This window comes from Cavia porcellus, unplaced genomic scaffold (genome assembly GCF_034190915.1).
Source record: "Cavia porcellus strain 051 isolate PalLab524CR breed Dunkin Hartley unplaced genomic scaffold, mCavPor4.1 scaffold_7, whole genome shotgun sequence".
NCBI lineage: Eukaryota > Metazoa > Chordata > Mammalia > Rodentia > Caviidae > Cavia > Cavia porcellus.
Genome location: NW_026947490.1, coordinates 73,921,332 through 73,946,064, shown reverse-complemented (window position 1 = coordinate 73,946,064; position 24,733 = coordinate 73,921,332). Strand labels below are relative to the sequence as shown.

The 24,733-nt window shown below is 41.9% G+C and overlaps 3 protein-coding genes across 6 annotated transcripts; 1 reads left to right on the top strand and 2 right to left on the bottom strand.

The window, feature by feature from the left end:
• The first annotated feature begins 242 nt into the window (after positions 1–242).
• CUNH6orf120 (chromosome unknown C6orf120 homolog) lies at positions 243–2,576 on the top strand. Its single transcript, XM_063253861.1, has one exon. It carries the CDS (start codon positions 243–245, stop codon positions 798–800), a length of 558 nt encoding a protein of 185 aa, XP_063109931.1. The 3' UTR covers positions 801–2,576.
• Positions 1,663–19,928, bottom strand: Phf10 (PHD finger protein 10). Of its 4 annotated transcripts, none has more exons than XM_003466458.5 (12): positions 19,741–19,928; positions 16,782–16,888; positions 15,012–15,142; positions 14,275–14,358; positions 12,464–12,597; positions 12,224–12,373; positions 11,314–11,423; positions 9,593–9,746; positions 7,822–7,977; positions 3,348–3,456; positions 2,884–3,072; positions 1,663–1,832 (listed from the first exon to the last, which is right to left on the bottom strand). In XM_003466458.5, the coding sequence occupies exons 2-12, from the start codon at positions 16,832–16,834 to the stop codon at positions 1,747–1,749; spliced, it is 1,356 nt and encodes a 451-aa protein (XP_003466506.2). In that variant the 5' UTR covers positions 16,835–16,888; positions 19,741–19,928; the 3' UTR covers positions 1,663–1,746. The 4 variants fall into 4 exon arrangements, with proteins under 4 accessions (XP_003466506.2, XP_063109928.1, XP_063109929.1 ...); XM_063253858.1 differs by lacking the exon at positions 19,741–19,928 and adding an exon at positions 18,734–18,880; XM_063253859.1 differs by lacking the exon at positions 19,741–19,928 and adding an exon at positions 18,734–18,880 and having other exon boundaries at positions 14,275–14,352.
• LOC134477100 (uncharacterized) lies at positions 18,820–19,418 on the bottom strand. The gene is made up of 2 exons (XM_063254069.1): positions 19,052–19,418; positions 18,820–18,968 (listed from the first exon to the last, which is right to left on the bottom strand). The coding sequence occupies exons 1-2, from the start codon at positions 19,416–19,418 to the stop codon at positions 18,820–18,822; spliced, it is 516 nt and encodes a 171-aa protein (XP_063110139.1).
• Positions 19,929–24,733: the final 4,805 nt, after the last annotated feature.

The following is a 24,733-nucleotide window of genomic DNA, read 5'->3' as shown; positions in this document are numbered from 1 at the left end:
CTCCCTTTGCGTCGCTCTCCTCCCTTGGTGTCTCCTCCCTGCGCCTTCCTTCCCTTACAGTCCCCTCCCCTCACCATTCTTCCCTCCCCTGTTCCAGCCCATTTTGTCACCTCGACTCTGCAACCCCCTCCCGGGGACGCCTGAGCAGACGCGTAGGAGCCTGGCGGCAGGTGCCCAGGTGGACTTCACTGCGGGAATAGGGCGATTGCCCATGAGCACGCCCCCGCGCTGAGCACCTGACGATGGCGGCGTCCTGGCGGAGAGCTCTGCTGGTGCTCTTGGCGACCCAGGCTGTAGCCCTGGCCCAGGCTGTGGAGGAAGATGACGACGTGCCGGAAGAGTGGCTCCTCCTGCATGTGGTCCACGGCCAGATTGGGGCCGGGAACTACAGTTACCTGAGGCTGAACCACGAGGGTAGCATCGTCCTGCGGATGCGGAGCCTGAGCGGCGATGCGGACCTGTACGTGTCAGACAGCACCCTCCACCCAAGCTTTGATGACTACAAGCTGCAGTCTGCCACCTGCGGCCAGGACTCCGTGTTCATTCCTGCGCACTTCCAGCGCCCGGTGGGGATAGGCATCTATGGACACCCTTCCCACCAGGAGAGTGACTTCGAGATGAAGGTGTACTATGACCGGATGGTGGAACAATACCCTCTGGGCGACGCATACTCTTGGGACGGTGCAGACACTGGTCAGAAGCGCGCCTATACTCCGGAGGAGGCATCGCAAGAGGAGGAATCCGTTCTCTGGACTATAGTAATAAGCATCTTGAAACTGGTACTTGAAATTCTTTTCTGATTCCTGGAGCATGCGCTGGAGAGTAATATTACCCATGATTGGAAAAAGTGACTGCAGTGTGCTGTGAATCTTGTTAACATATACCTGATTGAAGTTCTAGCCACTTGTGGAAGAGGAATGAAAAACTAAAGCCATACGGTTTTGTTACCTCAGTTACCTCAAAAATAGGAAAAAGGAGCAAGCACAGTATTTCTTTCAAGATCAAAATTCTTGTGAAAGAAATTCATGCTCAAAATGCTTATATTACTCCATTCTGATCAGTTTTGTCAGGTTTGATCAAAAAGATTATTGCAGTCACCAATCAGAAGGTTTGTAACTTTATAATCTTACTGCAGACATTCTAAAAGTTCAGCTTGTTGTTTCTGGGAGTTCCCGAAATCAGGTCAGAAATCTAGTCATTTATTTACACCTCCTGAAACACGGGCTCATGTTTTAAGCCTGTGCTCTAAGTAGGGATATGGTACCTTTATCCAGACTGTCCTGGCACTAAGGTATTTGCAAACATTTTGTTCTGTGCCAGTTAATGACAACTGTAAACACAACTGCACCAAATCTTATGAGCTGGTAAATACCAGCTTATTCTTGACTCACGTGGTAAAACTCTTTACATAACTTTATTTACTAGTTATGGTTGGCCAGAAACAACACAAATTAGAAAAAAACACTAACTTTTCAGGCTAATGGAGAAATAGAATATTTTCAGTTAGGTTGCTAAGTATTTCTACTGAGTTTTGAAAAAAATTCAAAACACTATGAAATAAAATTCTTTTGGAAGATCAACTATTTCTCTACCTGGAATTAGTCTCGAGAGTAAGAGTAGTTTAAAACAAAATAAATCAACTTGCAGATTTTAAGCTCATAGTTAATTTCAAAAATCTTTTATTGGAATAAAAATGAAAATGTAAATTGGCACCACATATTGTAACATTTGGGTCAAAAAACTATTTTATCCCTCTTTGCTGTTTTTCCCCCTTCTCCCCACTTTCCTGGGTGTTGGGGGAGCTCGCTGACAACAGTCACAAATCCAGCGACCTAGGAGAAAAATTGTTAGTTAATATACAGTGGAATTTTACTTTCACAGGATTGACTATTAATTAAGCTATTTAAACTCCTTAGCTGTCAGTAATGGTAATCCCTGGCAGCTATCTGGTGAGAAAAGTACTAAATTCCTTAAATAAAGGACAAAAGTTAAACAGTAATCAATACAAACAATGCTGTATAAAATTCAGTGCAGGGTAAGAGTGCAATGCTACACAGTAATATGGACCTTTAAAAAAATTACTGTAATCCCCCCTAAAATTCAAACACTATCATACAAGTTTAATGATGCAAATCATAACATAACATCTCAAGTTTGACGTTTCAGCCTTTTGGTTCGAACAGCTATCTCTCAAGTCCTCATATATTGTGCTGATAAAGCACTTTAAAACTTCAACAGCACAATGATAAGCTATATTATATACTTGATCTAAATTACTACACAACTCTGAATAAGGTTGCTTGCTTCTAGATGAATCCCAGGAAACTTAGTTCTAAGCATATATTTTATAGAGTATTATACAGTGTTATCTATGCAAATAAGTTAAGAAATTACACGATTATTTGTGTAATAATTACTGTGATTTACTCTAATTCTGTTTTCATTCTACAGTTACCTGGAATTGTCATGCTGCCTCTGTTTATAGAAATTTGTTCTAATATGTATAAAGATATAGTAGTCACTTGAAGTTTCTAAACAGATGATGTATAAAAATAAAATCAAAGTTTTGAAACAAACTGATACTGCTACTCAAGGCTTTTCAACAGAAAAATATCAGTTCATGCTATACATTGAACTATACATCATTGATGCTATACATCAGAACTCTGCCTGGCCATTCTGACACTTTGTTTGCCCATTAGCTGCATGGTCTAGGGGTGAAAAGCAGGTAGACATGACCTGAGTAGTCGCAGCTTCAGTCATGTTTGAACAGAAGGGTCTACTGGCCATGTCTTCATGTCATTACAGTGCTTATGCAGCCTTAAAAAGAAATGCTGAGACAGTCTTCTCACTTAAGATAATGTGCTTTTTAACAGTCTTTACCTGATGGAATAGCACCAAGGCCAACACAAAAAGTATGATAACCTCTGTCACACACATCACAGAACATCATTTCTTCTTCATGGTGGGGTTGTCCACATATAATGCATGTCTTACATTCCATACACTGCCATGGGTAGGTCTTAATCATAGAAACAAGCTCCACGCTCATATCCAGGCAAGAAGGATGGCCTAAATCAAAACCAACGTTAGTAGCACTTCATAGAAGAATCTTCAACTTCATATGGTATATAAAATACAAGTCTGCTTTAGGACTTCCTAGGAGTGGCTATCATGTTTTATCACCATGAAAACACACTGTAGAGGGAAATACATGGACCCTGTCTCTGCCTTAAGTTTTCCTGTATATCTGATGTCCTTTGGAAGTCTAGCTGACAACCATAAATTCTAATTTCGAAGCAACAAATTGGGTAGGGATAAAAATCTTAAGACATCTCTATACTTACCACTGTTATCACACTGGGAGCAGTGTATAAGTGATTCAGCCTTTCCTTTCTTGTTGGACTCCTTACCCTTCAGACAAATTCCACATAGAGCATTGGGAATGACCTTTGGCTGGAAGGGTAGAAGAGGGCTATAAATTCATGCCACAAGAGCTTACCATGGGTTCAAAGGAATTCTGTTACTTCACTACCTTATGTTTACTTTGGTAACTTGCTAATGAGAACCTTTTTAAAAGATGTTAACTGGACTTGAGTTTGCTTACAACGAACAGACTACTGAGGAAAGCCTTAGATTTCATTTTTTAAAACTCATTATTGCATAATCTTTTTAAGATTGAATGTAGCAGTCTCTATCTCCTATACCAGTACTAAGATCTGTATAATGAATTAGAAGAACAAATGAAATATAATGTGAAATATTATTAGAAGAGAAAATCCAAGAATCAAATGACCATTACATGAGGTAAACCTAAATTTTAAGCTTAGGTACTGACTTTGTTTATATTTTCCAAAGTTGTAAAATTGGACTATAAAATCTAAGTTAAAACAGTGTCCTTAACATTCTTAATTGAACAATGTCTTATACATTATCATGTACATAAGTTTTTGAAAATGAACTGTGTAATGACTGTCTTTCATGTCTAACAAAATAGAAGAACCTAGACTATAAAACGAAGATTCACTATGAGATATAAAATACTACAAAGTTTTCAGAGAAGCAAAAAATAAGAGAGTCCGATTTAAAAAGCATATGCAGTGTTTGGAGTTTAAACAATCTGACAACACAAGGACAAAGGAAAACAGCTCCCTGCCGCTGGTTCCCAGGCCAGGGAGAATCCCAGTCGTGACTTGAGAAAGAGGATCACTCACAGAATCACTGCAGGCATCAAAATCACTGCTGGGAGGAAAGGAAAATTAAGTGGGGCTAAGAATGAAAGGGACGGCACGGGAACGTGATGATGGGCTGGGAAAGGAATGATTTTAAGTAGCATTGTTACATTTCTACCTTATTCAGCACATCCAAATGCATCTTGTGTATCTCTTACCTAAATTACTAAACCAAAGAAGAATCTCAGTAATCTGTGTAAAATATTCCAGCTTTGAAATGTCTTTCTGCTACCTTCAGAACCTGTTAGACCTAAAGAATTTGTTCTTACTTCTATTAAGTTTTTATTTTTAAATTAGCTTTCTTTGCAAAAGATGACAGAGGCATTTAAAAAGAATTTTTGGCTTATTTATTTAAAAAAAGTCAACCTTATACATAAATATGATAAAAACAATAACTAAACAATCACAAATGTCTCTACAAAATAATAAATATCATGGAAGTTAAACATACGTATAAAATGTCACCATTAACTATTCTCTATCTCCTATAGGTATTTTGATATCCTGCTCCCAACGAAAGGATAGTCACATGCTCAAACCTTAAGTCGTGCAGTGCAGCTCCCCTCTGCTGTTACTGCCACATTCTAAGCTCACAGCTCCCACTGTGTGTTCCTCCACGTCAATAAAAAGCTAGTAGGTGAACTCTCATTTTCCAAATTCTGAACAAATGAATTATGAGCAAATCTATAACTGCCATAATAGCAGAAACCTACTTTTTAATCAACCTAAACTAAGAAATCTGTGGCTATGGTGCCTGGCTAAATATAAAAGATATATGTATTTAATACTTGTAGTTTAACTTAGATATTGGCTTAGTAAGATCTTTCTCTCAAAGAAGTAACTACACAATATTAAACTCTAAAACAAGAACTCTTCATAGGTCCTTTATAAAACGTAAGTCAAAAGACATGAAACAAGGCTAGTCATTCACATTCTAGAGCAATTCAAGTTCTACAATCATTAAAATATACATAAATGCCTACAGTAAAAGGACATTAAGAAAATTCTAGGGTTATTTCTAAGCTCAAATCAATGTGTTGCTAAACCACTAAAAATTTTTCTTGACCCAACAGTCTTCATATTGACAAAACCAGGAAGAGAGGGAAGAGGAGGAGGGGAGAGAGCTTCGTAGCGCTTTCTATCGTGACTCTTGAAATCAGCCCTTTGTGCACATCAGTATTCGTGCTATCTAAGCAGCCAAGGTACCTGCATCTAGGACCTCATGGATCTAGGGAGGGGAGCAGTCAGTCCCTCGAGACTACAGAGTGGAAGGAGGACGCAGGGAAACAATGTGCTGAGCTTGCCTGAAGATCAATGAAACAGAACTCCACCTGTATCTAACTGATACACTCTATCCTACTTCAGAGAACTACACCGCCACCAAGTCTTGCTGAGGACAAAACAACAGTTCTCAGCATCTCAAATGAAAGGTAAGTTAGACCTTCATGGTACCATTAAAGTAGCATAGGTTTTAATTACACATTTTTGGCCTGAATGTTGGCAATATGCTTTAATTCCAGGTTAATGTAACCTAAACAGTACTGTCCTACAAATTTAGGGCAAGCACTAGTGAATATAATGCAAAACACCAGATACAGTATCATTTGTTTTAATTCTCTTGTATGGGGTGTGTCTGTGTAGTGTATGAGTTTCGGGTTGAAGTACCCTAATATTCAGGCACATCTTGGCTTAACTTTTTAGAGGTTAATTTTTAATAAGTATTTTCACATTAATGTATGTCTAGTTATTAGCTGATACCATCTTTGAACTGTCTGAAACATTTATGATAGCTAGGTTATAAAAATGTTCTCACAGATCACAGAATGTTTACTTTGCATATTAGACTCACTTGAGTACTAATAATTTAGGTTAAACTATATGATTTACTATATAATGAATCAATGATAATATGGCTCATTCTTCATTTTCAGCCTGCATTAAAACATCTACTTCAACATTCTCTTTTTCATCCACACATGGCCATGCATGCCTGTCATCCCTACTAAGGCAGGAGGACTGCAAACGATCCCAGCTTGGGTAACTCAGCAAGACCTTCCTGTCTTATTTAAAAATTAAAAAAAATTTTAAAAAGGGGCAGGGGGTAGGGATGTATGTAGCTCAGGGTTGGGCAAGTGCTTAGCATGTACAGGGCCCCAGACTGAATCCCCAATGTCACACACAAAAAATATTTTTAATCCATGATCAGATAGGTTTATTGTCGGCAAGAGCAAAGTACTGGATAGTGAGGAAGACCATGTGCCTTGAGCTGCCACTCCCAGTGGAATAAGCTCAGGTTTATTCATGTAGGTTGTTTCTGAAACTTAATCTTTGGAGTTTGTTTCCAGTTACTATGCATTAATTTAAACCTTCAATTTTAAAAAACTTAAAGTCTCTCTCTGTATGTTCAAAACAAGTATAAAAATCAGCACTGCAGCTTATTGAACTACCCTTGAAAAAGCAATCCTTGCTAAAATGACACTTAAAAATTGCTTGCAAAAACATACATGTTTAAATCACACACAAAGTCATTCTCTAATAAAATATGGAATATGCTAATTTGTTAGGTCTGGGTTTTTTTAAGATTTTACTTCATGAAAGATCAAAATTCTGCCGATGGTGGAGAAGGTGACTTAACAGTTCCCTTCAGCTTTTTATCCTAGGGTGATACACCACAGTAACATCGCTGACACTCAAGGGGCTTGACAACTTCACCTAGCGAAGTTTTCTCCATACCTTATTTAAAACTTTTCTTCATACAGCTTTATAACCATGACAAAGCCACATGCCAATACACTGCAGACCAACAGAACTATTTTACCGCAACTCCCAGAACAAAACCAGCTAATTCTGTTCCTTTTATGATATTCTTACATCCCTACATCCAAATAAGGCTGCTCACCTCTCATCGAATCTCTCCAAGGCAAGGAGCAGGCAGAGGAACAATACAGTACTAATAGTTGCTGACCACTTACTGTCTGCAAATACTATGAAAATAATCAAATCACAAGTTAACAGGTACATTTTAACCCCTGACCTGGAATCATGTGGACTATTTGCCAAGGTTATGCTAAAAGTCACAATGTAAACAACAACTTTATTTTCTATCCCAGAATCAGCTTAATTTAGCAGAAAGATCAAATAATCCTTAGACTAAACCGAATTTTTCTTACTGAAAGGCACTAAAAAAATGCAACCAGCATAACAATATGTCCACCCACACTGTACAGCTCAGCAGGCTTAGCTGTACCAAATACCAACTGCTCGATGGTTAAAATGCCAGATAATGATGACTTTAAGTGCTGTCTGTGAAATAACGTCTTAAAAAAAACTCATACTTGCCTGGTTATCATTTCAAAGGAAAAAAGACTCAGAGTGTACATATACAGGAAACAGAAGCTAACCCATAGCCAAAGTGACAGGAAAGCCACCAGAGAAACAAAGCAAAAAGAAAGCAGCAGAAGGCATACACCACAGGAAAGCTAGTGAGGTGCAGCAAGCAGGAGCTCCACATCGCGAGGTGCAGAGTTAACACGGTCAGGGAGAGAGGCTGCTCAGTAAGGAGGCTGAGTCAGGGGCTTTTTTCTTCTACCTTGTACCCGGGAACTGACTTGGACAGTACAGAGCGTTTGGAGCCATCCTTTCTTGGAGTGGCAGCTTTGTCTTTCGACTTCTGTCTTCCCTGGAAGGTGTCCTCCTGGCCGTCGGGAGGGCTTTCCCCTTCTGACACATTGCCTGAGGAGCTGTCCTAGAGCAACAGGCAAAACAGACTCCTTGGAATCCAGACCCATCTGACACACAGTAAGTGTTAGAGTTCATCAATCGAGAAACAAAGATCTTTCTAAATGTAAGGAACCTGTTTCCAGTGGAGACTACAGTAAGTCACATTAAAAAGCACCTACCCTTCTTATACTTTAGCTTCAAGCTCATTCCATTTCTTCCAGTAAGTGCCTCAGTCAACTTTTATTTTTTATGCAAGTCAACAGGAATAAAATTACCTACTTTGGCTTCAACCTTTTTCACATCATAAGGGAGCACATTTGTTCCACATCATTATAAATTAAGTGCAGTTATTTTCACTGGGTGATAAAGGTCCTTCAAACACACATCCATGCTGCCATAATGTTAATACCCTAAACCAAGAATAGCCTGGCAGCCTGCAACAGTATCTGGACACAGTCAAGGCTGAAGATTCAGTGTCTGATCACTAAATTTATACAGCTTATAGTTTTTAGTCATAACAATTTGTGTCCACATGCATTATGATACGTACAAATGAAAACATTAGCCCCATCCAGGTGACACACACCCTGAGGAGGGGCTAGTGCTACTGGCTGTGAGCCTGGACACAGCAGGGGCCATGGCTCCCCTCATACACCACCTCCTACTCTGGAACATGCCCTCATGTTGCAAAGGACAAAACTGGGTTACATTGTGTTCCTATGTCTAAGCACTACATATGTTTTCCCATACATTAACTGTTCCTTGTACTTCTGTAATATAATACCACCCACTGCAGACATTCACATTTGTTTTGGATTTCCACTAGAAGAATTTCCATCATTAACACTCAAAGCAACATTTTTTCTTATTAATTTCTTTGCCAGCGATTCATTTAAGTGATAAGAATGAATTCTCCCAGCACATTAACTAAAATTCTGTGAAGATTACAATTCCTGGTATGTCGTCAAATGTTTTCCCAGAATCTCTCAACTATGCTCAGAAGCTGGCTTTATTGCAGTTTCCACAGGTCCCCTTCCAGCAGCCCAGCACAAGGCAAGCTGCACTGCCATTCCCATGTTCCTAACAGGCTATTTTATGTAGCAAGTGTGACAAAGTAAGTTTTTCACAGTGTCCCTTAATGGTAGCACACTCTCAGGATCACAAAGCAACTCTAGCACCACCAAAAAAGTCACACTTCCATGTGACTAACAGTTAACACAATTCATTGCTAAGTGTAATGTTTTCCTATGCAAAGCCTAGGGTTACACCACAGAAACCCACATTAATGCACTCCCCAAAACCAAGAAAAATCCATTTCTCTGCAGCAGAAGATCAGAGTCTGTTTTGTTCAGTATTTTAAGCTGTGCTGTCAGGGAGTTAGAGAAGATAATAAACTAATATTCAGTAGCCTCACCTAATGGACTCATAACAAAAGAGCCATTTTAAATACAAAGCTTACCAAAGGCCAGCTGGCACACATCCACATAATAAACAGACTGCTTTATCAAAACTCTCTGGACATGAGAACCCACAGCCTTCTCAAACAGAGTGCAGCGACACAGTTCAATTTACCATTCCAAGAAGGCTGCTGGCAAACACCAAAAGAGAAAGGAAATGCCTCCCACAAAGGACACTCTTACCGATGTGCCTTTGTGTTTCCGCTTCTCCTCAACACGCCCGTCTTCTGCGTCATCTGAATCGCCATCACTATCCAGTGCAGGGAGCTCAGGGTCCAGAGGGGGCTCATACAGGGCTGTGTTCAGAGGCAAATAGCGCAGTTCATCTGGTGAGTACCTAAACTCAAGAGAGATGCTTTTATTATTAAATATGAACAGGTTAGCTTGGAGCTACAAAAATGGCCTTAAGATTCCCATTTCCAAATGCTTTTGAAAACGGTAAAAGATTGCTCATTTTCCGTTCTGGTTATCCGGGAAGAAAACCCGGAACGTTTTTTCATGAGACTATCATGTGGAATATGCAATGGATTCTAATAGTTGAAAGACTATGCCTCTCCCTTTCACTCTCAACTCAGTAAAGAAAAGCTAACTAAAATGCCAACAGTCAAAGATGAACTACGGGGACACATAACAGTACATCAAGGCCTGGGCCAAGGTCTTCCGCCTGCGTACATCTGCCTCCTGTTGCCCTCAACCGCTGCTGCTGCTCTAGCTGCAGGCTGCACTGCAAACAGGGCTATTAACAGCCTACCTCATCGGAAAGCTGACCCGACAGCTGAGTGAGTGCACGTGTGGAAATCACAGCAGTGCATGGTACATGGAATCACTTAAGATATCACTTAAAACCGTTCTCAGCAAGTTATTTTAGAGCGATTTAGAACGTGTATATTCTATCATTTAACCATCTGTCTGATGCTGCAGGCCTCAGTCAGATCGCACATCACCACCCCACAGAGGGGCCTCACTCGGGAGGAGCCCTAGCCCAGCTCCTCCACTAGCAGATGAAGCCCAAAGCAAAGGTGTCCGCAGAAGAGAGTATGATTCTTAATCATCTGCTGACGCTAAACACAAATTTTGTAATAAAAATCTCTGACAAATATGGGGGCTGGGGCTTTAGATCAGTGGCATAAGCATCTGCCTGGCAAGCGCAAAATCCCCAGTACCAAAAAGTAAAAAAAAAAAAAAAAAATGACTGTGAGCTGATGGACTCATGCCCAGCTCTTAGAAAGAAAGAATATTTCTTTCTTGATATTTCTTTCAAATAGTAAATATCACTCTCTACAGAATATTCTTGATTCCAACAAATGTGTTTCCAGAGCAAGGTTTAAATACGTGTGCTGAAGTTAAAATATGAAACAAAATAAACTCAGGAACACTGGATTTGCGTTTGTTGGTTTGGTTTGGTTTTTGGCACAGTGAGGTTGGGAACAGGAGACAAGCAGCACCCATCTCACACACACCCTGGAAGCAGCAGCAAGGCCTTGTCCCCAAGGCGGCAAGTACCAACAGTCACTCTACTCCCGCTCTTCCTCTGCAGTCCTGGTCAGGGTTTCCCAAACTGTAATGTCACACGCATCAAGAACTACCACCCTGTTAAAACGCAGATTGCAGCAGAGGGTCCGAAGCTGTGCCTGACAGATTTTCCAACAAGGCTCCCAGTGATACCCGCACTGCTGGGCCATGGACCACTCTGGCACCTAACCGTGACAAGCCCAGAGCAGGTCAACACAGACACGGCAGCCAGGCTTCCTCAGTGAGTGTCCAAATTCTGGCTGAAGGGTGTTCTCCACCACAGACCCAGAGGAGACACAACATAACTGGCCCAGACCCCACACAGCATCTTAGGCGTCAAGAGGCAAGACCCAAGGGTTCGGAGACCTGTGGTAACTACGTCTACTGAATACCTCTTGTAGTACTCCTGGAACTGTCCCGGGATGAGAGCCACTGGGTAAGAACTGACCTTTGTCCGCTCTGTTGGCAACACTTTGTACTTCCCTTGAGGCACCTGGATTACCTGTGTTAACAGAAAGACAAACCGATTCCATACTGGGAATCATGGTTTAGGAAAAGATTCTTCACAAGTGCTCCAAAGCATAAACACACCCACATATCCCAAAACTTGGAGCTACAACCTAGGGAAGGGTTGGTGCTTTCTAGTTCCATGAGTGATAGTTTTGTGGCTATATTCACCATAGGCACAACATCTGGGAAGAGACAGTACATCTCCTGCTTATCAAGTAGCAGCAGTGTGACCTGGGTCAAACTACTACACACCTCCCTCTGTGACACAGAAACGATCCTACCTCCAGCCTCACGTGGTTACCATGAGAATTAAATGGGTATGGAAATTCCTCGCCAACTATCCTTCAGAAATACAGCACGGGTGATACATAGCTACAATCAGTCTCATTCAGTAGAACATCACCCATAAAGCTAGACCTTAAAAAGACACTGGACACAGTGGCACACGTCTGTAAACCCAGCCACTTTGGAGGCGGAGGGAAGAGGACTGCAAGTTGAGGGCTAGCCCGGACAACACAGTGAGTCTGTCTCAATACTAACGGGGCTGAGGATGTATTAAGAGTTAGAGCTCTTGCCAACTTGTGTGAGGCCCCAAATTTGATCCCTAGAACTGCAGAAAATAAACAAGTACACTGAGCATCGTTCAGCACATCATTAAACAGGTATCTTAATTTCTGCAGAAGAAAAAGATGCGGAGCTTATACCAAATAGTAACTGTAAACAGAGAAATGGCCACTCTGTGGTAACAAGCAATCACTAGACTCAGGTACCGCTAAATTTAAGTCAGCCTACGTGTGTCTGCAAGTCAAAATAAGCTCTTCTTTCTTCCATCCGTTCCCGATTTAAGTTGCTGTTAAATTCAGCTGCTTTTTTGGCAGCTTTCTTAATGTACTCAGGCACTTTGCTGGCTTCAACCTTCTGAGTATTCTGCTGTTGCATTTGCTGAAATAAAAATATTACAGTTGGAAGTCACATACAACTTTACAAAATGACATTCTCCTCACCCCAAATAAAGACGCCTCGGTTACTTACAGAATACTCTTTATAATGATCTGTAATGCGCTGACGTTCTTTTTCTTGTAGAATAACAGAATATTCAGCATGTTTGGCTGGATATTCTTTTATCATCAAATCAATCACTTCATCACTACGCAATGCTGTTAAACCTATTTAAAAAAAAAATAAAGAGGCTTAAGGCTAAGCAAAGAAAAATATTTTTTGAAAATAGCTTCTCCTTCAAACTACATTTAAAAGGCTTCACAGTAGTTAAGGCAAAATATTTTCTTTTTTGAGAAGGGTCTCATTATGTAGTTCAGGCCTTGAATTCATGGTGATCCTTCTGCCTTAGCCTCCCAAGTGCTAGGATTACAGGTTTGTGCCATGTAGCCTGGCTGCAAAGTATTTTAATACACTTAAATATGAATATTCATAATAAAAAGTCAAAAGTAGATTATCTTGCAAAGGCAAAGAAGTCAAATACTTCACCCAAATGAGTTTATTTTAGATTTTACTTATCATAATCATACTTACTTTACTTTACTTAAAAACCACTTTTTTTTGTTTGCTTTGTTACTTTCTGGTTATCTTTTATCAGTACCTGTTTACAGTACATACTGTTAATACACCGTGTGGAGATCTAGTACATGGACAAAACAAGCCCCAACTCCCTCACCCCCCTCGCTCTCCATCTCTTAACCACCTCACCATCTGCAGAAGCTCTATCTCCACACATCTGTCGATTATCTTTTATCTTGCTTTTATTTATATTTTGAGTTTCTCATGTAAGAGAAACCATGTGATATTTAAGCTCGTGCATCTCATTTATTTCACTTAACATTATGGTCACTTAACATTACGGTACATGCATTTTTCTACAAAAGACTCAAATTTATCCTCTTTGTGGGAGAGTAGTATTCCACTGTATGTAAATATTGCTGTTAAGTAATGATGTACACTAACCATTAACAATATAAGGTTTTAGATGTGAAAAAGGTTTCAATGTACTTTTCCTAGTCTTCAAATTTCACTTACTAAAAATATAACAAACTTTTAAAAGACCACTAGCATATATATCTTTGAAATAATTTCCAAAGCTCATAAAAACATATTTCACCAAGTGATAAAATGAACATCCATGAATTTATATTAAATAGTGGCTATGTTCTATTACAATGTTTATGAGTGGCAAATTATGAATGAAGCATGGAAACAGAACTGAAACTTTAGCAAAATTTACCTTTTAAGAAGTAAGGATTTATGGATTCAACCCCCAGTGACACACAGAAAAAGAGATAAGGATTTATACTTTTAAAAAATACAAATCTTAGTTGGACATGGTGGAGCACACCTATAATCCTAGCACTCAGCAGTCTGGGTCAGGAAGATCTCTGTGAGTTTGAGGCCAACTTCGGCTATGTAGTGAGTTCAAGACCAGTCTTAACTATACAACAGGACCCTGTCTCAAAAACACCAAAAGAAAAAAGAAGACACAATCTTGGGCTTGGAATACATCTCAGCAGCACAGCGTCTACATGGCAAGCGTGAGGTCAGGAGTTCGGTTCCCAGAAAAAAAAAGAAAGCAAAGCAAAGTCTTAAAAAAGAAACACAAAATTGGCACATAAATACTTTGACAATTCTATGAAAGTTATCCTTAGAAAATTACATCATTACAAAAGAAAAGCTTCTTTCTCCTTTTCTTTTTAATAATGAAAATAAAGAATTTAGAATTTAAATAACTCTATTTTATTAATTACATAACACATGCAACAAAAGGGCATAAATACTTATCCAATACCACTTACAAACGCATTGTTTGAAAAACTCAAGTTAAAAACTTAGATTACCTAGAGTACACTGAGTTTCTGTAATGACATTTAGCTCTCTCAGGTAGAGTTTTTCTTTGTGAGACAAATCTCGTCGCTCTAAATCTCAAAAAAAAAAACAAAAAAAACTATTAAAAATACATTTATAAAGTTTCTAACAAGTTAAAAACACTTGATTTTTTTTAAAAAAATTCAAATTAGGTAGTCTTAGTATTAAGGGAACTATACAAAAATGTTATACATTAAGGAAATTAAAAAACAAAACTAAGAATAACCAAAAGCATAAAGGTAACAAACAGGGGTTTGGCATAAGCACCTGCCTTGCAAGCAGGGGGGTCGTGAGTTTGATTGCTGTTACCGATTTAAAAAAAAAAAGAGGCTAAAAAAAGGTAACATAAACAACTATATTAACGTAATTAGGAATAATCTTTCTGAAATTTAAATATGCCTTACTTAGCTAACTGCATTTCTAAGGTTGAGAAACAACAGTAAAGAATCTAAAACTGTTATTTACAAAATGATTTTGTTCTAAAACTTCCCACCAAAATTCACCTTTTTCATTTTGCCTTTAAATCAGTTTGGGAGACATAAGAATGTATCAATAACGAGATGTTGATTAGTAAGTGAAAACCCACAAGAACAAAAATATAAATTGTAAACAATTTATATGCCAGAATTTAGGAGTAGACAGTTGGTCACAAAGAATTACCATCAGCTAAAATGTAGCTGTAGTCTACCAATAAATCGAGACTGGGTACCTGGATACTTCCGCTTGAAGGAGGTCACACCCAAGTACTCGCTGACTTGCTCTTGCAGCATATAGTACTCTCCTGTTTCATCAGGTGGCCATTTGTACTCAATCAGGTTCTCCGCTGGGTAGTAACTAAAGCTAAGCACAGAAACCCATTTTATGCCTTAAATGTGGCACTTACTACATTATAACTTTGTTTCTAGGATATTTTGACTATTAAGTATTTAAGTTCTCTGCTAGGATTTGATTTCATGTTTATCAAGAAAAATTACCGAACAGTTTAGAAGAAAGATCATTTGAAATATCACATCAAAAAAACCTGAAAATATTTCCCATATTCCATAAGGAACCAGGACTCACAACTACCAGCAACAAAGGCATATTCAGGGTAAGAGATGAAAAAGCAAGGCAGCGGGGTATGAGCTCTGAATGCTTTGAGGCTTAACACTCACTGAATGCTGTATTTCATCTACAGGGAGTGTAAAGAAGCAACTTTTAAGGCTGGAGTAAAATTTAGTTTAGCTCAGCAGCATAAGCACCTGCCTTGGAAGAGGGTGGTTTTGAGTTCAATCCCTGGTACAAAAAAAAAAAATTTTTTTTAATAAAAAAAGAAGCAAATTCTGATGGTTTCTGCTGCTCAGTGAGTCCCAACAGCTAACAGCACAGAACTCCGTTCTCTCAATGAGGTTGTGTGTTCTCATGTGTTCTACACACATCCAAATAAAGAATGTACCCAGTTTTAAAGCGCCAGTGGATTGCAGTCCACTCAGTCCTCAACAGCAGAGTCTGGATTTCAGGATCTAAGCCAATCTGACACCCAAAACAGAACCAAACATGACAGTGCTTTATGGATCTATCCATTTTTATCTGACAAAAACAGGTGTTTCCAAAACTGATGCTATGCCTCTAGCCATCTACACACAGAAGTATGAAACTGATCCTCTTATTCCATCAGAAAGTTAACTCAAATGGACCAACAACCCCAATATAAAAGCTAATTCTCACTTGACAAAGGATTCTTAGCTATAAAACCAAAGCACAGGGGCCTGGTGATTTAGCTCAGCAGCATAAGCACCTGCCTTGCAAGCAGGCGGTCGTGAGTTCAATCCCTGGTACTGATTTTAATAAAAAAAAAAAAAAAAAAAAAAGCACAGCTTTAAAAGAAAAAAAGATATTTTGGACTTCATCAAAATAAAAAATTTAATTCAAAGGATACTATCACCAGCAAAAAGATGAGTCGAGCACTGGGATATGTATTTACAAATATGTATTTGCATGTACAGGTATGTATTTACAAATACATATCTAACAAGGGACTAATATCCAGGATATAAAAAGAACTTCCAAAACTCAAAAGTAGAAAAAAAAAATGTTTTTAAAGGACCAAGAACCAGACAGATACTTCTTCAAAGATACAAATGGCCAACAAGCACAGGGGAAAATTCATAACACCACTAGGCATTAGGGAAATACAAATCAAACTCTCAATAAGATATTGCTGCATACTTTTTAGGATGACGACTGTCAAAACCAAAAAAAAAAAAACCCTGCAAGGATGCTGGCCATGAAAACCGTACTACTGACTGGAAATGTAAAATGCTAGAGATACTAGGGAAAAAAGTGTAATGATTCAGTAAGAAAATATCCTAATAGTCTTAATTCATACCATTTTCAGGACTAGGACACAGGAGATAGAGAAGGGACACATACCCAAAGGGACACATGCAAAGAAGAGACACATACCCAAACACTCCTGCCTAGCAGTAGAGCACAGTACCTGAGATCCTGGCTGGATGTCTCACAGCTCCTGGAACTATCGCCCGAGCCCATTCGCCTCCTTTTGGATGGCTGAGTTCCATCATTTGAATTATCTTCATTATCATCCTATGTGTTTAGAAGATCCAGAAATAATAACAATCAGAAAAATAAAAGGATAAACAATAAACAGGCAAAGAATAATTTAAATCCTTGCAGTCTTGCTAAAAATCCCAGTAAGTGAAAAGGATTTCTAAGGACAACTAGTTACACAAACGTTAATTCCCTATAATGATCAAAAGGGACTCAGAATTTGACATAAGCAAGACCTGGAACAACACTAAAACCCAACCTCCACTTGAAAAAAAACTTTCAATTAATCTGTGACTCTAAACCCATGTTTACTTTCTCACCAAGTAAAATTAAAATGCTCTCTGCCTTTAATAAACAGATAAAAACTGCTGCATCACTCGAAAATCAAAGCAAACTCTCCCATCTATACTAGAAAACTGTACAGGTCATTCACAGCATTTGAGTCAACTCAGAACTGGTTCACAGGACTATCCTACTTTAGGCACTTATGTTACCCTGAAAAGGAGACACCAAAGGGCTACAAACAGGCTACCAATCCTAACCATTTACCCTACAATGCAAAACTACACTCTATAATAAGGGTCATTAATTTATAACAATACATACACCCAAAAGACAACCATATACGGATAGATTTAATGCAATTCATTATGTAAGTCATATAAGGAAATGAGGTATCAGTTATCAGAAAATTGACTTACCTATTATTCAAGACTTAAGGTCTAAAAAATCATAGTTTTTTTATAATATTTGGTCAAAGTGTCCTGGTCCTCTAGCTGCGTATTAAAACAAAGGTAATTCTGTAAATGAATCCTGGGTCCCACCTCTCACTAGCTGTGAGGTTCTTCTCTCAAAGTTTCTCCCTCTCTGAAAACGAGGCCCATAACAGAACTTGTAATATGCAGTTAAAGGAAGGATGAGTTAACGTCTGGGAAACACTTTGAACAAGGACTAGCAAATAACTGATAAACGTTTGAAAGTATTACGATGACGAGGATATAAACTCGAATGTCCCTGGTCCCTAGGAATTTACTGATTCGTTTCCAAATACAAAACGTTCTTTAATCCTTACAAAATAGGCATTCAGTGCTCTAGAGTTGGTTTTCTCTCTCACTCACTCACTTAAAACAAATTTGCATTCAATTACACAGTCTGATATTGATTTTAAGACTAGCAACCACGTTGGAAATAATCTGGTTTCTCAAATTTTCACACTAAGTATCACAATTGCAATGTTTCATAGTCAACACTTCAGACATTATTCATTGTAATCATTCAACTATCTTTTCTTTCTGTTTTACTTCATTCTGTGCATTTTAAGGAATTTTATGTCAATTTGTTTACTTCCCTTATAGCTTAAAAAAACACTCAACAAAAAGCAAAGAAAAAAAAATTAAAAGGAAATCTCTCACAAAAATTTCATAACTTTGTGACATGTGATACGCTGTGAGAGTGTGTGCATAACCACAGCACGGGTAAAGGAGCTTCTGCTCATAACAATCCCGAACTTTCCGGAGCAGACACTGCGCGGCCGAGCCCGGCGCTGGGCAGGCTGGCAGGTGCCGCAGGCCGCCGCCCTCGCAGGCCGGGTCCGGGACGCGTCCCTCCCGACCTCCCGCGCCCACGCTGCCCCGCCGGCTGCCCCCACTTCCTCACTCCCACGGCCGCCCCGGCCGCGAAGTTTGCGAGTTTGGCCGGCCGCGCCGCCACGTCCCCGCCTGGCCGGGGCACCGGCCGCCCCGCACTTGTTGCTGCCCAGGCTGCGGGCGCGGGCCGCCTCCGTCCCGCTCGGCCCCGTCCGGCCCCGTCCGGCCCCGCCGCCCCGCTCGGCCCGCTCGGCCCCCGGGAGCGGCCGCCCCGGGCCGCGCCGCCACTCCTCACCTTCGGGGACGGCGCTCTGGGACTGGCCGGGTCGCTGTCGCACGGCCGCGGGGACAGCGCCGCCCCGGGCCCGGCCGCCGCCGCCATCAGCCCGAGCGCCCCGCGCCGCCGCCGCCGCCGCCGCTTCCGCCGGGCCCCGGCCGCCGCCGCCGCCGCCGCCGCCGCCGCCGCCCCCGCGCGGGCCGCCCGCCGCCCCGGCCCCGCCCCCTCCGCCCGCCCGCCCGGGGGCCGGCCCCTGCCGCCGCGCGCCCCGCGGGCCGCCGCCACCGCCATCCGAGCCTCGGCCGCCACCGCGCGCCCGCCGCCTGCGCCTCGAACCCGCGCGCGCCGCCGCCCGCCGCCCGCCGCCCCGCACGCCACCGCGGACCGCCTCGGCGCCGCCCCGCCCCGGCTCGTCCCCGCTGGGCGCGCTCGCCGCCGCCCCTTCCTCGCCGCCCCCGGCCCAGCCGGCCCGGCCTGGCCCGGCCCGGCCCTCGGCGTCAGCCCACGCTCCGCCCCGCGCAGCCCCGCTCCCACCGGGGTCCTTCCCCTCTCCCTTCCTTCTCGGGGTGCCCGCCCCCTCCTCCCCTCCGGTGGGGGTCCCTACGCCCTCCCACCACGCCGGGGGCCCCGCCTTCCCCTCCTCCCCAACGGGGGTCCGCGCCCCGCCCCCTCCCCGCCTCTCCTCTCCCCCTTCCCTCCCCATCCGGGGTCCCCCACTTCCGAGTCCTGCTCTGCTCCTCGCCTTTGTTCCTTCGCTCCTGGCCTGAACCAGATCCCCTCAGCCCGCGTGGGGGCGGTGTCTCTGCTCCCACGGTGGCGTGGAGACACAGCTGCAGGCCCGGCGGGTGCAAAGCAGGATCCCAGAGGCCGCAGGCCAGTAGGGGACAGTGTAGGTGCATCAGTGACCGACCTCCCTAGTGCGGTACGCACTGCGGAGGAATCCTGCCTAGTCACCTGCCATGGCAGTTACAGCAACAAGGCTGAGATGAGGGGACAGGGAGCCCTGAACGGCCAGCCCGTTTCACCTGCGATCACCAGGTCCTGGGCCGTCACTGCCGCTGCTGCCTCTTGCCAAACCAGCTCCGGTTCCCGGGATCCTTGGCAAAGGCAAAGAGGGGGGAAGGAAGCTGTTGAGTGCCAGCTTGCAGGACTTCTCCCTCCATCCTAAGTCCGCTGAGAAGAAGAGACGTCCACCGACTTCTCGCCTCAGTCTCTGAACAGAGTGCAATGTTAACAAAGAAAGCAATGCAGTCACTTGGTGCTACTCTTTTTGGGGTATTCTGCCTGTAGGCGAAATGCAGTTTAAAACATTTCTGTCAGCAGATAAGAATGGAGTGGTGCACTGTGTAAGGCAGCTCCGGAAGTGCGTTGCAAGCAGGCAGCGTAGAGCTGGAAAAGTACCCGTATATAATTGTACTTGGCAGTTTAGATGGGAGCAAATTTGCTTGCAGCCAGAAAGGTATCAAGGATGACACAGAATTGGAACGATGTAAAAGACAGAACAGATGCAGGGACAGTTCAATTAGAAATGGAAATCAGATTTCAAATCTAAAAAGGCTTGGAGCTGGGAAAATAGTCATATTCAGGGACACCAATCATTTTAATCTGGCTTAAGAATTAAGCAAATCAAGGCAAGTTCTAGGAGTTAGGGATAAAATTGCAGAGTCAGTGTGACCTAAGGGATGGATACGGTTGGAGTCCTAGTTTTGCTCCTTAGCTGTGTAATCATAGGCACATTATTTACCTCTCTGGCCACATTTGTAGGATATCAATAATAATGTCCATTACATTGTTCCAAAAATATTCTATGACAGACTTAGTATTTGCTTAGTTGAGCCCTGAGGACCTGGGAGTGCAGTGGTACAGAAAAAACAGCAAACATGAAGGAGACCATTTAGAACATGTAGATATAGATGAAAGGAACGGCCAAGTGCAGGGGTACAGAAGTACTTGACTTACAGAAGTGAGATGGAGGACGACCAATGTCAAGTATTAGACATCTTGGGAGCGTTTCAGAAAAAGGGACTGGCAAGCTATGTCGGCTTAGAAATTGAATACGACAAATGGAGAAATGTGTACAAGTATCAGCTAACTTTCCTGTTGCAGAAAGTAATACCTGACACAAAAGAGAAGTTTAATTTAGCTCCCGTGTTGTTGTTGTTTTGTTGTTGTTGTCCCCCCCCCTCGGGAATTCAGTTTATGGTTGAAAGGGTTTTGGCCCAGAGGGGACACTTTAGCCAGAAAAGCCTCAACCGGAACCTCCCCCGCCCCTAGAGATCTACCTGTGACTCTATCTCCCCCCACCCTTCGGAATCTGCCCCTGGCGCCAAACCTGTGCCAATGAGATACCTGTGCATCTCTAATGGCCCTAGGGCACTACCCTGAGCTTAGGCTACTTATATAGCCCCCCCACACACACACACACACACACGCCACGTGTCCACCAGAGAGATGGCCAGACTCCAGCGGTCGGGGGTGTCGGTTATCTCTCTCCGTGTTCTCAGAATAAAGGCCTCTTTTGTTTTTTTTGGAAATAATCCTATCAATGGTCAGCTGGCGGCAAGGCTGCAACATCGCAGCAGGAGGGCGTGGCTGAGCAAAGCTGTTTAGTGCACTGTGACCAGGAAGCAGAGCAGGGAAGAGCGGCACAGGGTGGGCGTGGTACCCGAGGACTAACCTGGGAGTGTGCGCTATTCATATGCAAATTTAAGTAACACCTCAGAGCACTGGTGAGCCGGAGAACCGGAAATAATTGCAAGAGAGTAGGTCGCCGGAAATCACAATCTCAAAGGCCATGATAGGGTTCTGAATTGCAAGCTAGAAGGTGAACTGAGGTAGGTTCAGGGAGGAGGTCACTCGCTAACACTTGGACAGGGAATCTGGGAGCTCAAGTTCAGGCCACCTTTGATTTGCACGGTTGCACAGGACTAAAAATGACCGTGAGAACTGAAATCATGCAAAGTGATAATAATCAAAAAGAAAAAGATGTCACTGTTCTGTGACACTTAAGAATTTTTGCCAAAACACTTTAAAAACCATACAGCTACTTTTAAATTTTAAAATATATTTTATCCATTTCAAAGCTAATATTTACTTAGTACACTGCCAAGCATGAAAAATGTGGAAGATCGGTGCTTTATTCTTTTTTAAAACAGCTTATGAATAGTAATTTGAAGTATGTTTGCCTTCTTGACTAGTAGTTCACCTCTTCTGCCCTGCTAAATTCTCACACTCTTGAATTTGAATTAGCTACTAGCAGTCTTTCTCATTTCAATGTTGTGAATATCCCCAAGAATTTCTGTCATTCAGAGGTGCTTATCAACGTCTCTTCCTATGGATCTTCATCTTTTTGTTATAACCATTTGAATTAACCTGTGGAATCTGGAGGCAGCACCCTAGACAGTACCAAGGTTTTCACCGGGTAATCCATTCATGTTGACTTTTTAAACGAGGAACCTGAGGAGCGCTGGCCCTTTAAAGGTTAAGCTCTGTATTTCCTGAGATCTTTCAGCATGGCCAATTTGAGCACTTTGGCCAGAAGGCTAGCCAACAGATTGAGACTTTTTATTTATTACAGTCTTAAATCCAAAGTAGGAGAATTTCTGTATTTTAGCCATAATCAGTTTTCCATTCCTAGAGCAATTTAAATTCTGCTTACTGGACATTTTTTCTCTGACTCCTACAGTACTGAACCTTTCCTTTAGACCTAGGTCTCATCCTCTCTGCTTTGCTTTGCTATGATCATTTTTAAATTTGCTAAGTTATATTAGTTTCACTTCTAGCATTATTTGCATCTATTTGTACTTTTGTGTTTCTTACCCAGTTTCTTTTTCTTTTCTTTTCTTTTCTTTTTTTTTTTTTTTTTTTTTTTTGAGTAGGGATTAAACCCAGGGCCTCTGCACTGAGTGACATTCCCCAGCCCATTTTTTATTTTTAGCTAAGTTGCCCAGGCTGGGCTCAGACTTGCAATCTTCCTACCTCAGACTCCCAGACAAATCACTTTTTCGATAATCTATTTTTTGTAAATATCATGTGACTATCATGGAGAAAGGAGGCAATATAACTACGTGTTTTCCTATTTTTAAAGCTAAAGAACATAATAACTAATAAGTAGATGTCATCAGTGATTTGCAGACTTTGAAAGAACCGTGATGCTCACTTTGTATGAATGTATGTGCCCCGTCATGTTCATATATTCATAATAGATTCATATATTCTAATTTATATTCATATATTAAACACTAATCCCCAGTACATGGGACTTGGAAGTGAGCTTTTTGGGTGGTAAGTAGGTTTATCTTAGGTCTGAGGTTGGGGCTTCCGTGATGGGAATATCCTTATAAAAAGAAGAAAAGACACCACAAGATCTCCCTTTCTCTCGTTTTCCCTCTTTGTGAACCCAAGGAAGACCATGTGAGAACATAACCAAGAGGGAAACCTATCATGAACACTACCGTGCTGGCAACCAGTTGTCAGTTTCCAGCCTGCAGTGTTAAGAAATAGATGTTAAGCCACCCAGGCAATGGCATCTATTAAAGTAGCATCACCTAAGATAATGTCCCTCTGGTACAGGAATTTGTAGACTGAGAACTAGCCATGAAGTCATGGTTATACACTCATAACTGACATTCATGCTGCTAGACTGGCGTTATTAATAAAACCATGGTAACTGAAGTTCTTGCATATTAAACCATGGAGTGAGCACTGCCTTGTTGGCTTCTCTGTGTGGACCCTGAAGTTACAGAGTGATGGCAGGAGCTGGATGGAGATGAGGAGTATATTCCAGTAGCTCAGTTCCTTAAACAATGCGAAGGAATCAGTGAAGCACTAGAAGCCATAGAAACAGGTAAAGAACTGTATAAACTTAGAGAGGTCCACTCTAGCTCCAGGGTCTGGGGTAGAAGGAGTATGAGGAAAAACAGCCTACTCTTAAAAGTCTGAGTCTGAGTCTGCAGTCAGGGGTAGGGGATTTAGCTCAGTGGCATAAGCACCTGCCTTGCAAGCAGACAGTCGTGAGTTCGATCCCCGGTACCAACAAATAAGTAAATAAATGAGTTTGCAGTCAAGAGTTTGTCAGGATGAGGCAGGTCACTGTTAAGAACTCAGAATATTCCTGCACATATGGCTAGACACAAAAGCTCAAGGGGCTGGGGTATAGCTCAGTGGTAGTGTCTGGCTACCATGCATGGGCTTAGTTTCTGGGAATTCAGTGACTCACCATAAAAAGCAGGGAGGGTTTCTTGTACTGAGCGATAAAACAGTTTCGTGTGATCAGTCTTCAGTGCTCTAGCCCAGGATAGTGGATAACTGATTCAGACCCTAGAGTTCTGAATTTACTATGATGGCCTGGCAGATTCAAGGCAAGGGAATGCTGGTGGAATGGATCAGGATAGCATGGAGGAGGTCTTTTTGGAATAAACCTCAATATAGTTTTTAGGGGTAGAAGAGATTGGAAGAACTTTTTTGTGATAGAGGAAGATAACAAATAGAAATGTGCAGAAGGTATCCCCAGAGTACAAAGGAGGGTGTCTACCCAATTTCGAATGGAAGTGAGAAAAAAACAGGGTTAGCATTGACAAGTACTGTTAAGGTTTGTAATGTTTACAATTCCTGGAATCCACTATGTGTGTTATTTATCTCATTGCTGAGAAAAATACTCAACACCCACAAATTAAGGAAGGACAGGTTTATTTAGCTTTCCGTTTGTAAAGGTTTCAGTCCATAATTAGCCGGCTCCAAGTCAGGATAACATGGCAGACAGGCATCACAGGAGAGAAATAGTTCATGGAGCACAGAAGGTAGCAAAACAAAGGATCACCACAGCTCTTCCTGTCCCTTATTCTTACCCAGGCTCCCCACCCTTAGGTCGAGTGGCACTCATACCCTCTATCCTAGTGCCCTTGATCCTATCATTGCACCACGAATCAATCCAGCGTCACACACTCGAGACCCAGCCTCTTCTGAAAAAGTCCCACCTAAGACTGGATGAGGCTTTGGGGAGACATCCAAACACAAACT